This window comes from Gossypium arboreum, chromosome 11 (assembly GCF_025698485.1).
Source record: "Gossypium arboreum isolate Shixiya-1 chromosome 11, ASM2569848v2, whole genome shotgun sequence".
Classification (NCBI taxonomy): Eukaryota; Viridiplantae; Streptophyta; class Magnoliopsida; order Malvales; family Malvaceae; genus Gossypium; species Gossypium arboreum.
In genome coordinates this window covers 58,734,942-58,752,126 of record NC_069080.1, presented here as the reverse complement: position 1 = coordinate 58,752,126, position 17,185 = coordinate 58,734,942, and the positions used below count along the sequence as shown (strand labels likewise).

Genomic DNA, 17,185 nt, shown 5'->3' with positions numbered 1-17,185 from the left:
TATCCTCCTCTGTTTCATTTGAGACTAAGTTGTTCTCTACCTGGTGAATTAGTAAGAATGCATTTTAACCCTCAGATTAATGAGTCTGAAATCACAGTTCCTTTTCCATTTTGACTGTCTAATTACAGTAAGAACCTTTAGGAAAATGTGCTATATGTTCTAATAATTAGAACCACCGCAATATACATTACCGGGATGTTTTAGGGTGAGGTATGATATGATGATAACATCCTCTCCAGACCTTGTAAATTCATTGGCTATTGACATTACTGATGCTTAATTCTAATCAATTTTGTAATTTCTACATTTTTTACTTTATGCACTCAAGTTCTGCTTTGAGGTTCTTTATCTCTGTGATTGTGGATGATCGATGTTCATTTCGTTCAGAATTATCTCCTCTTGTTAATAGTTCCTTACTAGCATAGACATCTCTCTTTTGCTTTCTACATAAAATAAAATCTGCATGTATCGAGGTGATGAATTATAAATAACACTCAATAGGATGAATTTATGCCTGGTGAGTTTGTCTATAGTCCAAGTATGAATAGCTTTTCTTCATATGCCTTCTCTTCATTTTGTTAGCATTTTATTTTATTATCTTGTTACAGAGGCTTGTGATCCTGATAAATTCTGATTTCTTGTCACAATTCGCCACAATGAAATCCATAAACTGTATTATGCGAGCGCAATGTGGTTGATTTCTTAGGTAGCATCTAAACATTACCTCTTGGTGCTCTTAACCCTGTTTCCTTCTCTAGTGAATAACACAAACATATACTCGCATGCATATTCTTTAGAGTGTTGTGGCTATAAGTGTTCTGTGATCGATTTCTCTCTGGGTTTTGTGCTCGTAGTTCATTATGTTGCACAATCTTCTGGAGTCTTGATTAGATAGTGAAGGATGAGTTTGAAAAAGATGTCAAGAATGCAAAAAGAAAAAAGATCTGCATCAACAAATGATCTAAAAAGCATAAGAGGCTTGAAAAGTACATGAACAGGAAATTAGTCTAATTGCATGCATGGTTACAAAGGGACTTGCTTTCTGGAGATTGTTCTGTTTGTGTTAGCAGCAATGCTAAATGGCACAAATCTAGAAATGAGGTACAGAATACTTAGTTTCATCTTTCTACCTGAAAGGAAACCATAACAAAAGTTTAGGGTCATTTCTATTAATGTTTTTAATCCACCTGGATTATTTTGAAGCTAATAGTACTGTTTGAGGAGAGAGATTTTAGAGCTAGTGGTTTGATACCAAGGTTGAAGGTTGGCTCTTCATCATAATCTATATATTAGTAACTCTCTCTCTCTCTATATATATAAATCTATATCTATACTACTATATATAAAAGGAAGGCTGTATGGCCTTTCTACTTTCTTGACACCTGTCCAATGCCCCTTTTTTTTCTCTTTTTCTTAAACATAATAATATAAAGGCTAAATTTTAATTCTAATCCCTTTGTTTTTCTGAGAGTATATAAGAATAGTTAATTTTCAATTTTGATCTCTATAATTCTATCAAATTTGAGATTTAATCTCTATGCTTAAATTTAGAAATAATTTGGTACATCAACTCTTATAATGTCATTAGTCTAAATGTCTTATTTAAATTAAAATACCTTATTTCAATTAAAATATTTACGTAAAATTTTTAAAAATTATTAACACTTTTAAGATTTTCTATTAAGTTCAAGTCTATTATAATGTCATTTATTATATGTATAATAAATGAGTAATTTTTTAATTTTAAATTGTCACATCAAAAATTTGACAAATAAATTTTAATAGTTTTTACAAATAAATTTACATTTTAAACTTAAAAGGTAGAGGATTAAATTCTTAAAAATAAAAGTTAAAAAGATTAAATTCTAACATTTGAATGTACACTCCATAACAAAATATACCCAACGTGGGTGGGAATCATACTTTTAACGATATATAAAATGAATATCCTCATGCTAACACGTGGAACTGCCTTTCTCATTTTTATTTTTATTTTTATTTTTGCTTTTAACATGCAAATGGTAAATTTTAATTTGGTACTTATACTACACCCAATTTTTAGATTATATAATAAGAGTCAAATTTTAATTTTAATATTTGTGTTAGACTCAAATTTAAGATTCAATCTTTATAATTCGATTTTTTATATAGTTTGATAACTCAATTTTTACAACGTTATTGATTAATCCTAATACTTTGTTTTGATTAAAATGCTTATGTAACTTTTAAGAGTTTTTAATTTCATTGCAATGTTATTTTTGTTACATGATTATTAAGTGAGTTTTTTTTAAATGTTTCATCATTATATTTAACAAAAGAATTTAATGGTGTTAACAAATGGATCCAAATTTTAATTTTTAAAATAGAGGAATTAAATTTTAAAATTAAAAATAAAAATACTAAATTTTAAATATACAAAGAGTACAGAGAATTGAATTATATGTTGATATTCAAATAATTATTTTACAATTTGATAAAAATAATTAATAATTGACACAATGTGAAACGCAGAAAGATCCATACTAGTATATATATAAAAGGAAGGCTCTTATTTAGTTGTGGCTACACTATCGGTGATATCTTTTACATTATAAAAAATAGTTTAATTTTAGTTTTGATTATTTTATTATACTTGAATTTGAAATTTAATTTTATAATTTAATTTTTAATGTAATTTATCCCTATATTTTTATGATGTTATTAATTAGTTCAAATAGATAATATCGTTAATTTTTACTTAAAATATTATATCGTTGTAAATAATTTGGATGCCATGAAGGGTTTTAGAGATTGTCATGTAATTTTCTATTTCTGGTTTGCTTTATTTATATATATATATATATATATATTAATATTATAAAATAATGGTCAAATTTTAGTTTCGGCTCCTATACTATATTGAAACTTGATATTTAATCTATATATTTTAATATTTGACATAATTTGGTCTTTCTACTTTTATAATATTATTAGTTATTGTTAACTATTCTTATTAAAATGTTGAAATCACATTTTCTTAAAAATGCTATTACAATAAAAGAAGTTATTTTATCATTACGAGTTTGAATAGGTACTTTTAAGAAAAATCCACTTTAGTAATTTAAACGTTATTTTTTTATTGTTATATGATAACTAAGTAAATATATATATTTTAATTTTAAAATTTCATACTAGTGATTTTAATAGAAAAGTTTTGACTATAGTGACAACTAGGTCTAAATTTTAAATAAAAAATATAGGAATTAAATTACTAAAAGTAAAATTAAGGGTTTAAAATCTAAATATACAGAATATATAGGGACTTAAAGTATATTTTAACTACTAATTTTTACACTAAAATTTGACACAAACTAATAATCAAGTAGGTACGAGTGGATCGGGAATCATACTATGATACATTAATATCAAAGTTGTTAATTGATGAGTAATTTGACCTGGCCATATTAGTGATAAATTAATCATTTATTTGTTAATTATCTATTTAGCATATGATATCCGAATGTGCTTATGGGTTGGGTTGGGTTCAAATTGAGTCTATGGATGTTTTAAATATTGTACATAGTTGCCTAAGTCTAATCCAACTTCAAATATAGATATCAAAAATTGTCCAAGCTGTCTATATTGTTTTTAAAAATATATAAAAAATATTTTATATTTAATAATTATATATACTTTTACTATGATTATACATTTTTTATTTTATTAAATTTATAAACACAAGTGACAACATATTTTTAGGTTAATATAAAAAAGTCCTTAAATTATTGTACTTTGTTTTAAGAACCCTTATATTACTTTTGTAATTAAATAATCCCTTAAACTACATCAGTATTAAATACAAATTAGTTTAAAATTTCAAAATATTTTCATTTAATACTAAAATCAAGTGCTTTCTTGAATAAAAATAATAGACTAGAGGCTTACTTAACTATAAAAATAGTATTAAAGTTTGTTTAAACAGAGTTTAATAAATTAAAGGATTTTTAGTATATTAACCTTTTTATTTATTTATAATAGTATATTCAATTTAATATGCTATAAATTATATTATATATCTATAATATATATAAAAGCACGAGTTTAGAGAAACTTTGGAACCAACGAGAATATCTTTATTTTTTTTATCATATTACTAAATTTATAAATAGCATCCAACAGTTAGACATATTCAATTAAGTAGCATCTAATAAAAATACCGATAAAAAATGAGATTGTTAGCATTAATAAGTTAGAATTATATAAAAAGAAAGAAACATTAAAGCAATAGTTTTTCGAAGAGATAATATCGAATCATATTCGAACAACAATGGTACTTTAGAGCTATTAAAGATTATGGGGTAATACAATATTATGATAATATTATTACTTTAATTTTTTATAAGTTGTTTATACTGAAAGAAACAAGCACTCTTAAAATTATTATTTTTATCTATCCATTATTCATTCGTGTAGGTAAAAATGATTTCTGTGAACTAGTTCTAAAAAAAATTCAACAAATATTTATTTATTATTAAATATATTTACTAATTTAATGTAAATATCTTTTATATTTGTTATGCATTTTGCTTTACTAAATTATTTATTATTTTTCAATTTAATATTATATTTTACTTTGTTACATAGTTTCAGAATTGTGTATTATTTTTAATAAAATTGTGTATTAAAGTATTAACTAATTTTTAGTTAAATATTGATTGATTTAAATTCTTTTATCTCATTATTTACTACTTTACCATCCGCCTATTTACACTTTTATTTATTATTTCCAAAAAATTCTCATTTAATTAGTAATTCTTTTTGGATGTAATTAATTAAAATGAGAGAGATAAGGAAAAAAGAAAACTCAAATGCAAGAGTAAAAATCCAGGTGAAGAAGTGATTCAGAAACCTTCCACTTTCAAACAATGAAATAAAAAATATTATATTTATTATTAAAAATCGTCTTTAAATTATTTTTGTTTTAATTTTTTTAAAATAAATTTAGATTTATTTTAATTTCGACGAAGCAGAACTAAAGTGTTAACCTTTTTTCTATTTATTATCAAATTCAGATTTAAATTTAAATTAATTAAATCAAAACTTTTGAGTTAAAACTAAAACAACATTCATTTAACATTGTAAAATTAGATCAAAATTGCACGTCGGACAAAAAAAAAACGGATGAACCAAAATTAATCACTTAATCCTGCAATGAAAAATTTCGTCCACTACTCAATATTAATATTTTTATTAATATGATTTATTTTTAAAGTTAAATTTAATCATTAATCTTTTAAAAAGTCAAATAAATTTTTAATAAAAATACTAACTAAAATATTAATAACACTATTTTTTAATATAATATGCAAGTGAATAAATAATTTAAAAATTATAAATATGTTCAAAAATAAATAAATAAAAATATATAAATATTAATAGCCGATTATGCCAAATCAAAAGGATTTTACTATTAAGAAAGAAAGAAAGAAAGAAAGAAAAATGTGGTGGTAGGGGTAAAAAAGGAAAGAGAATACCGGTTCAAAGAATTTGACTGAGCCGTCCTACTCGTCATGGTTGGCGGTTTCTCCTATACTTCGTTTATATAATAAAAATGTAGAGGGATTCATTAAACTCATTTCTCAAAGCTTTCCATCCTTTTTCATCTCCATTAAATTTCCATTTCCATCTATAGTATTCATAATAATAATTTGAGAACCATATTTCTTCCATATATCAGATCTGAATCTCTCTCGTTTACCATAAAAAATCGAGAGAACAAATTGCAAAGAAAATGGCGACAGTGTCCCCTCTCGCCAAATACAAGCTGGTCTTCTTAGGCGATCAATCCGTTGGCAAAACCAGCATCATCACCCGCTTCATGTACGATAAATTCGACACCACTTATCAGGTATTCCTTTTTCCTTTTTCTTTTAAACAATTCGACGTGCCTTTTCATTGATTCTCGCCGATTCAAGCATGATTTGGCCCTTTTCCTCTGTTTCCTACATTGTCATTAAACGTATTCGACTTACATATTGATCTGAAGCGTTAATCACAGATTTCATATAGTTTTTGCTTGTTTTGTTGATCTCTAACGAAATTATTTTTAGTTTTGAAATATGCTTGTTTTTAAAGTAAATGGATTTGTCATCAATTTTGCATAATATTTTAAACAGACAAACAGATCTTTTTTTTTTTTTTAATTTTATAATTTGAATGATGTTTTTGTTCCTATCTTAATTGTTTCAAATTTGTTGAATTTGGATTTACCGTAGTCTAGATCATAGCATAGGTGAATCGACAGTGTAGATGTGTATTTTCCTTGAATATGCTCGTGATTTATTGACGTAAATCAATTGCAGGCCACTATAGGAATTGATTTTTTGTCAAAAACAATGTATCTTGAAGATGGAACGGTTCGATTGCAGCTTTGGTACTACGATTCCTTCCTTTTCTCTCTTTCTAACGATGTAAAATCTTGGATAACTCTGTTCAACGCCTATTTTATACGACTCTTCAACGGTTTCCATCAATGTTGAATGAGCATAAGCACATTTCTTCTGAACTTAAAAAGGACTTTGCTTTGATTGCTTTGAATTATTTCCAAAAAGAGCTTGCCTTTGTTGTGAGGCAGATATAATGTGTTGTCACCCTTGGAGCTTCGAATTGGTGAAACAAACAAACAAAAAATCACGTTTTCTTGTTGAAATCTCCCAGCATTTCTTCTTCTATGCAGTTGGGAAATGTGACAACTTTTTAGAAATAGAAACTAATTCATTAGTTGTGAACTCTGCCTTCTTGAAGAAAACTATCCAGAGTCATCGATTCCCAAGTCATTTTGCTTAGTTGAAATTTGGTATAACCGTCTAGTCTCTCTCATATTCGGTTCCTGATGATCCCTTTTGAGAATATAGCATGCTAATGAATCCAATTTATTGGTTTATATAATTGATAGGCTCTTCAAGATTTTCAATTGACTTATCTTCATTTGAGTTCTATCTTATAATCTCACAGGGATACGGCTGGCCAGGAGAGATTTAGGAGTCTGATTCCAAGTTATATTAGAGATTCTTCTGTTGCAGTAATTGTCTATGATGTAGCTAGTAAGTATATAAAACAACTCTCCCATGATAACCAGGAATATTAGATTATTTATATTCCTCACTTAGATATCTCCTTGCAGATAGGCAATCATTTTTGAACACTTCAAAGTGGGTTGAAGAGGTACGCACAGAACGAGGCAGTGATGTCATTATTGTCCTAGTTGGCAACAAAACTGATCTTGTTGATAAAAGGTCAGTGTTGAGTTGGAAACTTCAACCTTTTAGATCGATTTTCAATATCTAAATGATTAAGAGGGTTTTAAACACTCACAGCTTAGAGTAATTCTTAATGTTATTTCCATTTATACCGTCGATTGATGATTAAACAGGCAGGTTTCCATAGAGGAAGGAGATAACAAGGCAAAAGAATTTGGAATCATGTTCATTGAAACCAGTGCCAAAGCCGGATTCAACATCAAGGTGATAAACAAAACAACATTATTTGATAGTAATATACATATATACACGTGTGTTTGTTAACTTGGGAGTTGCATGAATGAATGTGAAATGCAGCCACTGTTCCGCAAGATAGCAGCAGCATTACCAGGGATGGAAACCCTTTCTTCAACAAAACAGGAAGACATGGTTGATGTGAACTTGAAGTCGAGCGGCAATTCATCCCAGAATACAGAGCAGCAGGGAGGGGGTTGTGCATGTTAAAACAGATAATGTGTTTTACTAAACAAGAAAGCATTTAAGCATTTTTATTTAACCACACGAGTAAAACTTAGCAGACACGGTAAAAGCATTGTGATTCATTTTGTTTGTGGTAGTTCGTGAAGTCTTTTTATATTATTCCATGCATTTGGGTGGGAAGTATAGTTCCAACTCTATTTTTTTTTTTTGTGTCTCGGAAAATTACATTCTAGGAGTAGTCATTTATTGGGTGTTGGGGATCTTTAATGCTCATGATGTCAGATTAATATTCTATATTAAAATGAAAGCTTCCTTTTCATTTTCCCCTCCTTCCGGGGGGTCGTGGGAACGGAAAGTTCAGCCATCAAAAAAAGAACCCTCAAAACATAATTTCATAGTATAACTTTAATGCTGTAAATTCTATTCAAATTTTGAGTTTCAAAAATTAAGTTTGCTTACCTAATAAAAAAATTCTCGATTTTTATTTGCTTCACTTCAAATCATTATTTATTCTTTAATTTATTAAATAAAAATATTTTATTACTTACTAGGAATATATCAAACTTGAATTTAGTTGATGTTGTTAGAATTAAATCAAAATCAATTGAACCCGACTGAATCAAATTTGGTGAATACTCATTTATTGAGAGCCGTACTAGGTTATCATGTAATACAACAGGTAAAACTAGAAGTTTCCAACAATATTCGAAAAATCTGTTGGCACATGCTGAATCTCTCTACTCGTATTTACAATCGAAACTCAGAAAAAAAAGGAACATACAAAGCCAGCCAGCTGTTCTGAAGACGGAAAAAGAAAACAAATTGAAGGAGGTGCTACACATGATTGAACCCATCAATTGTTTGTCTAACTCTCAGCGTGAGATAAATCAAGATCAATGTCCCCACACTTGACCTGATCCAAACAAACAATCAAATGTTTCAGTTTACAAACAACTTATAACCTAAACACATTCTCTAAAACATAATAAAATTCCATAAACCCTTATATTTCCTACCCCTCCCTCACATTAGATTTGAAATATGTCCACACGAGATTATTACTCATCTTTTGTCTTTGCTAAATGGAAGTATCAATTATGAAAATTTGTAGTTCAAAAATAAACTGCTTGATTTCTAGAAAAGAGCTTACAAGATTGAGAAAAGGAGGACAATTTTCCTCGAATCAAATGATGCAGCTCTTTTGTATCTTCTCCATCTGTTGCTTGGTGCATCATGAACCCTCTCGTTCGATGATTTCTCTGTTCCAGTCAAATTCAGTTTTTAGTTGTAAACAAATTCCGCATTGCATGAGGAAGCAAACATGTAATATGCACAAATGGAAGTAGACAGTAAATGGCACAGAGAAAAGGTAGCAGACAATTCCAAAAACCACATAGCTTTTACTGATTGAGATAATCGAGTTCGATCTTACAATTCCTCAAAGCCCTTTGAAGTAAAAGTTCCACACAGAGTTGTGAAGTACAAAACTCTGTATTTGGTCCATTTGTTCTAAATTGTTAGTGCACTGAAATTAAATGTGTCAATGAAGTTCTTTTGTCAGCTTTAATCTTCTTGAAGGTGAAAGTTTGGGTCTACAGCCACGGCTACAAGAATATAAACCTGTTTTCCAACTCTAATAACTTCCACGTGAACATATTACCAAGGGAACCTCTGTTTTTCTTATAGTTGTCATAAACATTCTATTGAAAAAAATGTTAGTCTTGATGTCAAAACACCACATCAAACAATATGCATGAAACATTAGACAGAATTTTCTTCATGACAGCTAGGTTACTAGCAGAATGTTCTACTCCTTTGGATGTTTTTTGTTCAGAAGAAACTATCAACCGTGTCTTAAGCAAAAGAATGCAATCATGGCTAAATCATGGAAATGGAAAATGAATCCATAGATAATTTATGGGGGATACTCAAACAAGTGTTCAAAACATTATATATAGTACTAGCGTTGGAGATTGAATGGGGTCCAGTGCTATTTATTTCACACTCATCAACCATCATGTTTGACAATGGTTCATGTGTTCATTGCAAGTGCATGGATTTTGTTTTACTCTCCATATGGCGCTAACTCTCTTAATCTTACATTTACTCTTTTCTACTCACCTCCTGTCAATGTATCAAACTTTTGCATCAATGACCTTTTTGTAGGTAATGGCACCATCCAGATTGTGTGACAAAGAAATTTTCTTTCTTCTTTTCCAGCTCTACACTGGTTGCTGAGATTGTTATCAGCTGCTTTCTGAAATGAACGGCCTTTGGACATTTATTTCAAAACCATGATTTGTCAATAAATTCACCATTGTCAAACAAGATCGTCAATCAGTGTGAAGAGAATGCGACTAGACCCCACTCAATCTCCAACAAATAGAATATGCTTACTACCTCTCAGAGTATGATTTAGTGCAATTAACTCATTGTCAGATCAAAGCTGAGTGAACTCTCACCTATGTTTAAGCTTGCTTGTCTTTGTAACACCTTCTGCAAATGCTGTAATTCATTGAGATTTAATGTTAGCATCGAGGGTAAAGGAAGATAAAGACCAAGAGTCCAAGACTCAAGGAAAATCAGCAATCCTTTGATGATTAGATGATTAAAGTAGGTATATAGTAACTGTGTATGATCTGCAATTCACTGCATATGCCCTTTAAAATGAAGAGAAACTTTCTACAAGATCAATGTAAAGATAAGTAAATCGAACTTACTGTAACCACGCCTTCACTTTTTGAATTACCAACAGTTTCATCATTAGATTTCAGTAGGTCGGGAGTCTCTTTCTCAATGTTTATATCCAGAATGCACGATGAATAAGCATCTTCACTATCCACTTTCAAATCGATGCAGTTCTGGCAACTCAATTGCTCATCCAAGCACATCTGGTTTTTTGATGAAAAAGGAACTTCTAAGAGGCTCAAAAAAGTTAACTGTGGTGTGCATTTTGGATTCATGTTTCCTTCCTCAGGCAAGACAGAAATGCTATAGACATCCTGGCCCTGCATAAAGATTGAAAATAAATAGAAGCATAGAATGCTCAAGCACAATTCAAATAATTTCCAATTTCCCATTTTATAGTCTCATTTTATAGATTGAAAATGGACAAAAGGTTTGAACTAACTTTTAAACAGAGATCATTGGGATCAGAAATATTATTTACAGAGAATAGAATCCAGAAAATACCAAAAATAGAAGCCAAAAAGGAATTTACTTCAGCATTAAATCTAATGGGACATGAACAGATTTAAAGTCAAGCACATGTTCTATAATGAAAGCATCTCAGTAGGCTGGCAGTAGTGTACACTTTATTTAATTTCCAAGTTATGAGAATTTTCTCTTTGCCAACAAATGAACTGATCCGATCTAAAGAAGACACAAGGAGGGATTTTAAGCTGATTTCCAGGAATGTGAATATAACAGAAAGCCAAAATGCAGGTCTTTCAAAGAGTAGTGTGCTTGCCTTTCAATTTTTATAGGAGAAACTGATTTTCAAGCCATATCAAGTTTTAAACAGGCCTTTTATACTAATGATCAAAAGGTTACAAAACTGATAGCAGGTTTTAAGTGTGTATCTGGAGATATAAACATGCAACTAACATTTTTGCAGGTTTACACCTGTCAGTTCAGGAAAGTGTTTAAGCTGCATTTTTCTCTAACTGGAACTGAATTTCCGTCAACAACAATGCAGACTGCTATTAAGAGAAATAGGTTTGATTAAGAGCACCTCAGATTATTCAATCGATCAAGTCAGTTTCTAAAAGTTCTCCCCTCAGACCAAGACAATCGGATTGTTTTATAGGGTAGGAGAAAAAGACTGCAGCAGATTAGGAATGAACTTACTTGTGAAGTGTTTAAGCTGCATTTTTCTCTTGCTGAAAATGAAGTTTCCTCTATTAGAATAGGCAAGACATCTGAAATTTCAGCAAAAGGAATTCATTAAACATGCGGAAAAGAATGGGCAAGACATGTATTAGAATAGGACATTGAACACTATTATATCTGACATTAATATCCTTACCAAGAGAACAATGCTGGTTGGTCTCATCCAAGCTTGGTTTAATCAGCTCAAAGCAAGAAAGGTTGACTGGCAAATTGGTGCTTCCATCCACCATCCCTGATAAGAATGGTTTTTCCTGGAAGTAATTATGTGTTAAAATCAAGCATTGATATGAAAGCCACAATGACGACGGAACAATGGGAAAAATTAATTTGTTTTCCATTTTTGGATTATTTCCAAACTAAAAGCACAAGTTGGTGTCAACACTATTCTCGGATTCAGTAAGGGGAGGCAATTTACTGCAAAAAATTGAAGGAAAAAGAATCTAATTTACTAATTTACAGAGACATTGTTTTTAATTGTTTTTCTTTTTTCTTTTTTCAATGTGAAATAGGAATCATAAATAATGCAATGCAAGAAAGAAAACAGCAATTCCATTTGGCCAAGAAACAGAAGAAAATGCAACAATTTGAAGTGAAATCATCATCTTTTCTTACATTTTCGGAATTACCAAACAGGAAATTCAAGTTTCCTAAAATAAATAAATAAAAGGAAACGAAATAACTTAAAAAAAAAAAAAAAGAGCAATGGAAGATGACGAAATCAAAACGGCTATGAATATGCCATTAAAAGAAAAGTCCACCACCTAGAAAAAGAAGGAGAACGAGAGAATGAATCCAAAGCAGTGAAAATGCAAGAAATCTTGAATTATAAAAATTTCCTTCACCGTTTTCCCTACAATTTCTCAAGCGGTAAATCTAGTACACAATCCAAATTTAAAAAAAAAAAACAACACAGAAACAGCTCCAATTTAGAAACAGAAACATAAAGGAACCAATAATAATAAAAAATTAAAAAACTAAAGAAAAGAAAAGAAAATAAATCTGACCTCCTGGATCGATTCAACTAACATTGGAGAGAAAAAGGAGGCAGAGAGTGAGAAAAATCTGAGAAAAATAAAGAAATGTACATGAAATTTCTTTTTGCTGTGTAAGTCGCAGTGAAGTTATTATAATTCTATATTTATAGTATAAGAAATAAAAAAGAGAACGTTAAAAAGGGGTTACATCGGAGGGTGGCGCGATTAGCCTAAGAAATGCTGGCGATCACGACTTGGACGACAACGACATTCCTTCTCTTTGACCTAATTGCCCCTTCTCTTCCTTCCCTTATTATCTACTTTCTTTCTTTTGATTCTAAGTTAATCCTAAAATAAAAAATCTTTTAAATTTTAAATAATAAAATTTTGTTAATAATTGAAAAGATATTGATATTCAAGAATTGTAATTAGTTTGAATTTAGAGATATTGATTATTTGTTATGTAAAAGATAAAATAAGAAATTGGTGGATTGTGGAGGGCAAGATGAGAAAAACAGAAAAGATTGAATATACAAGATTTAAGGTAAGGTGCACGTGAAGCTACAAGCTGAAACCAAAAAAGAAAAAATTAGAGGAGGAGACAAAAGTTGTTAAGGAAAAAGAGATCACGGGTCACTCCACTCTTCTGTCACCTCTCGCTGTTTTCTGTCTGTCAGCATCGACTTAGATCCACTCTTTTCTTTTTCTATTTCCTTATTTGTATGTACGTCTAATTAAATTTTAGCCCTACACCTTATCAATACTCTTCATACAATATCTTCAATTCCTCCATATATATCTAAGGCTAAATTTGGATGGAAAGTACCGTATGTTTAGTTTATTTTTATCTTATGTTACAAAGATTGTTATAATATTTAATTTCATCATTATCATTATTTTTACACTAATCACAAGTAAATACATTATCTATCTAAATTCATCTCTGCACAAAAACGAAATCTAATATTTCAATTTTAAAATCACCTTATTAACCAAATATGGCATACTTCTTCCATTGCAAAATTAATCACATGTGTTAGATTTTTATTGAATAAATTAATAAATAAACCTTTATTCATTTTGAAATGTGTAAATTAATTTTTTATTAAATTAAAATGTGGGCATGTTGAAATTTTTTTATGAATAAACTATAAAATGGTATCTAAATAATAATATTATTATTTATTTAATTACTAATTTTTTCGAAATTAAATATTTTAGTTACTTTGAGCTTATGAGGTTGGTAAGCCCATCGGTCCACACGGTTGTCTATGTACTAGTAGAAGATTCAGCAGCTATTGCGGCCAGCAAGGAGGTCGACCTCTTTCAAATATACAACATGGATTCTGGCAATGCAATGGAGTTGGGCTTTCATGCGGATCCGAATGAATCATCTTTTCCACGGAGGTAAATCCTTGCCTTTTTTTTAATTAATCTAGTAGCAAAATTAGCCCTCTAATGTTTACACATTCTATCAATTTAATCCTAAATTTAAAAAAATCAACAAATTCAATGTTTACTAAATTTTTCATTTTTGTTCTAATTAAAAAAAATTCAATAAATTTGACCCTCAATATTTACAAAAACTGTCAATTTAGTCCTAACTTTAAAAATTTTAAAAATATATATTTTTTGAAAAATCACTTTTAGCCCTTTATAACCCGTCGGCTAACCCATGTGAGATTTAAAATAAGAAAGCGAGTACCTTCTTTTAAGTCACTTGCAAAAGAACTCTAAAAAGTCAGGATAAAATACACAAAAAAAAATTAAGATCCAAAAGAAAATAAAGACATTAAAAACATTATTTATTAAGGTAGTAATGCAACCATTTATTCTAGATAGGTTCCAAATCAGTTGGTTTGATTTAGTGTGAAGCCTAAATTATAGTAAAAGAAATTGTTGCAATGTTAACTGAAAGGCTTTGATACCATTGTAGAAACGAAGGGGTACTGTAAAACCCCTAACCCCTATCCGACGCCAGAATAGGATTACGGTGCATTACTGAACTTGTCACATAAACTATCATACATTTCATGTTCATTTCTCATATCCAAACAAAAGTCATTCAAATCCAATCATATAGTCCCTAACATGAGCCCTCAGGGCCCAAAACAAACATTAGAAGTGGTTCGAGACTAAACTGGGTACTTAAGAGATTTTTAGAAAAGCATAGAAAATTTTCAAAGTATAAGGGACACACGCCCGTGTGGCTAGGCCGTGTGTCTCACATAGCCAAGAAACACGTTTGTGTCACAGGCCGTGTGGACATTCAAAATGAGATCACATGGTCATGTCCCAGCCCGTGTCCAACCCCGTGTAACTCGCTAACTTGGGTTCCACAGCCAGATCACATACCCGTATGCCAGGCCGTGTACCATTCGAAGTGGCCTCACACACTCATGTGCCAAGCCGAGTGAAAACTAGAGGGTATACTGACTTGTGCCACACGGCCAAGCCACACGCTCGTGTGCTAGGCCGTGTGAAGCTACTGACTTGGTTTTTAAATAAGTATCAGGGGACACACAACCGTGTCACTTGACCGTGTGTCATATATGGCTGAGACACATGCCTGTGTCTCTGTCCGTGTGGACAAAAATAGGCCATTTTCCAAGCCTTATTTCTCACCCAATGTGATATCAACCTACACATACCAAATAGCATATGACCATATCATCAATAGGCATTCAAACTAATCACAACCAAGTCTATATCATGTAATTTCGTAACCAACAATCCTAAGCTCTTAGGCATCTCAAATGATCATTTTAAAAACATGCCAAAATCACCTCTAAAAACTACCTAAATGGTCAATTACATATATGCATTATCTTGCCAAATTATAACATGCATACCATTTATCAAGTTCACCTATTAAGTATTAATCTACCAATACACAATCAAAGCATTCCCATGACAGTCATAAATTATACAAGATGAGGCTAGCCATACATATATATTCATACCAACATATACCAAATCAAGCCACATTAAATGCCTAGTTACATAACAAAACATATAGGTTTCCATTAGCCAAATGACCTATACATGCCATATAACCAAAATGCATAAGTCTAAAAGTACCAAAATAAGAGTTCGATAGTGCGATGCAATCTCTGACAACTTCCAAAAAGAGTGAAGTTCCGAATCACTATAAAACACGAAAAAGTAAACAAAGTAAGTAATTAAACTTAGTAAGCTCGTATAGCATAAAACTCATCTTACCATTTAATCATAATTTAAGTAATTAAACATAGTATAATGCAACTCAATTTGATCCAAAAGCCTAACATATATTCATCCACAAAGTTAGACATGAAATCACAAATCTCATAGATTCAATTCTCACATGATTTACGTACATACCTGTACTAGTTTATATTGAATTCATATACTTTCGTAACATCATTATGCCCATTGAACCCTTTGGAAAAATATCAGATACTCGGGTATCTCGCAAACCAAAATGTCAATACATGGTCGAAACCATCTTTATCTCATATCTCGTATAGATGCTCACTTTCGAGCCATCACTGGGTCTGTTCACACCAGCTGACGGTCAAGACGTAGCTACACGGTGCTACTTACACAAGCTGAAGAGTAACTGAAACACATGCCAGAAAACTCAGCAACTGGTAGAACTTACGGGACTAGCACCTAAAACACGGTAACCCCTAATGACATGTCATTCGTATCTTATCTATTCCTAAGGTTCAATCGAGATTCCATACGTCACCAAATCTTCTTCGAGTATTTTCATGAAGTCGTATTCATCAAGAATGCAATAATAAAGTATTTAAAACACAATCACTTTAATGCTTATTAACATACGAACTTACCTCGAACTCATATAAAGGAAAACGATTGTTCAGTCTAAAAATTTATCTTTTCCCTGATCTAATTCCGTATGCTGTTTTTCTTGATCTATATAATCAAATTTAATTATTTTAATTCACATTTTATTGAATTCAATCTAAATTCAAAATTTGGTAAAATTATAATTTTGCCCCTAGACTTTTGACTTATTTATAATTTAGTCCCTAGCTCATAAAAATGCAAATTCATGCAATTTGGTACATACCCATGCTAGCTGAATTTCATCTAAGCCCTTAGTAGCTCATACATTTCATAATTTCACACATTTACCACATAATTTTCACACTTCATCAATTAAATCCCTATTTAACATTTTCAACCAAAATCACTTTACAAAACTTGTTTATCTAACAACAACCATTTATTTTCTACCATCAAACATCAAAACACATACACATTAATAAATGGTAAAACCCTAATACTTTAACAGTTTCACAAATTAGTCCATGGGCTAGCTAAATTAAGCTACAACGACTCGAAAAATATAGAAATAATTAAAAGCAGATTAAAAATGCTTACATGAAATAATGAGATATGATCGAATGCTTCAAAGCCCTAATGTTCTTTCTTTTTCTTCAATTTTTGGTGGTAATGCCCAAGGTTGAAGATGATACAACCTTTTGTTTTATTTTATTTTATTTTTATTTACTATTTACCTTTATAACCTTTAAAACATTTAATAATTACACAAAATACCAAGCCATTATCATCCACTAACTCATTAATGGA

At 30.3% G+C, this 17,185-nt stretch overlaps 2 protein-coding genes across 3 annotated transcripts; one reads left to right on the top strand and one right to left on the bottom strand.

The window, feature by feature from the left end:
* The first annotated feature begins 5,555 nt into the window (after positions 1–5,555).
* On the top strand, positions 5,556–8,094 carry LOC108472581 (ras-related protein RABH1e). Its single transcript, XM_017774125.2, has 6 exons — positions 5,556–5,887; positions 6,342–6,412; positions 6,994–7,082; positions 7,163–7,274; positions 7,412–7,502; positions 7,596–8,094. The coding sequence occupies exons 1-6, from the start codon at positions 5,771–5,773 to the stop codon at positions 7,740–7,742; spliced, it is 627 nt and encodes a 208-aa protein (XP_017629614.1). The 5' UTR covers positions 5,556–5,770; the 3' UTR covers positions 7,743–8,094.
* A 248-nt stretch (positions 8,095–8,342) lies between these two features.
* LOC108470659 (uncharacterized) lies at positions 8,343–13,325 on the bottom strand. 2 transcript variants are annotated; one of them, XM_053021869.1, is made up of 8 exons: positions 12,792–13,325; positions 12,614–12,671; positions 11,746–11,860; positions 11,568–11,638; positions 10,439–10,726; positions 10,181–10,223; positions 8,869–8,977; positions 8,343–8,631 (listed from the first exon to the last, which is right to left on the bottom strand). In XM_053021869.1, exons 2-8 carry the CDS (start codon positions 12,635–12,637, stop codon positions 8,553–8,555), a joined length of 729 nt encoding a protein of 242 aa, XP_052877829.1. In that variant the 5' UTR covers positions 12,638–12,671; positions 12,792–13,325; the 3' UTR covers positions 8,343–8,552. The 2 variants fall into 2 exon arrangements, with proteins under 2 accessions (XP_052877829.1, XP_017627542.1); XM_017772053.2 differs by lacking the exon at positions 12,792–13,325 and having other exon boundaries at positions 12,614–12,757.
* Between the last annotated feature and the right edge of the window lie 3,860 nt (positions 13,326–17,185).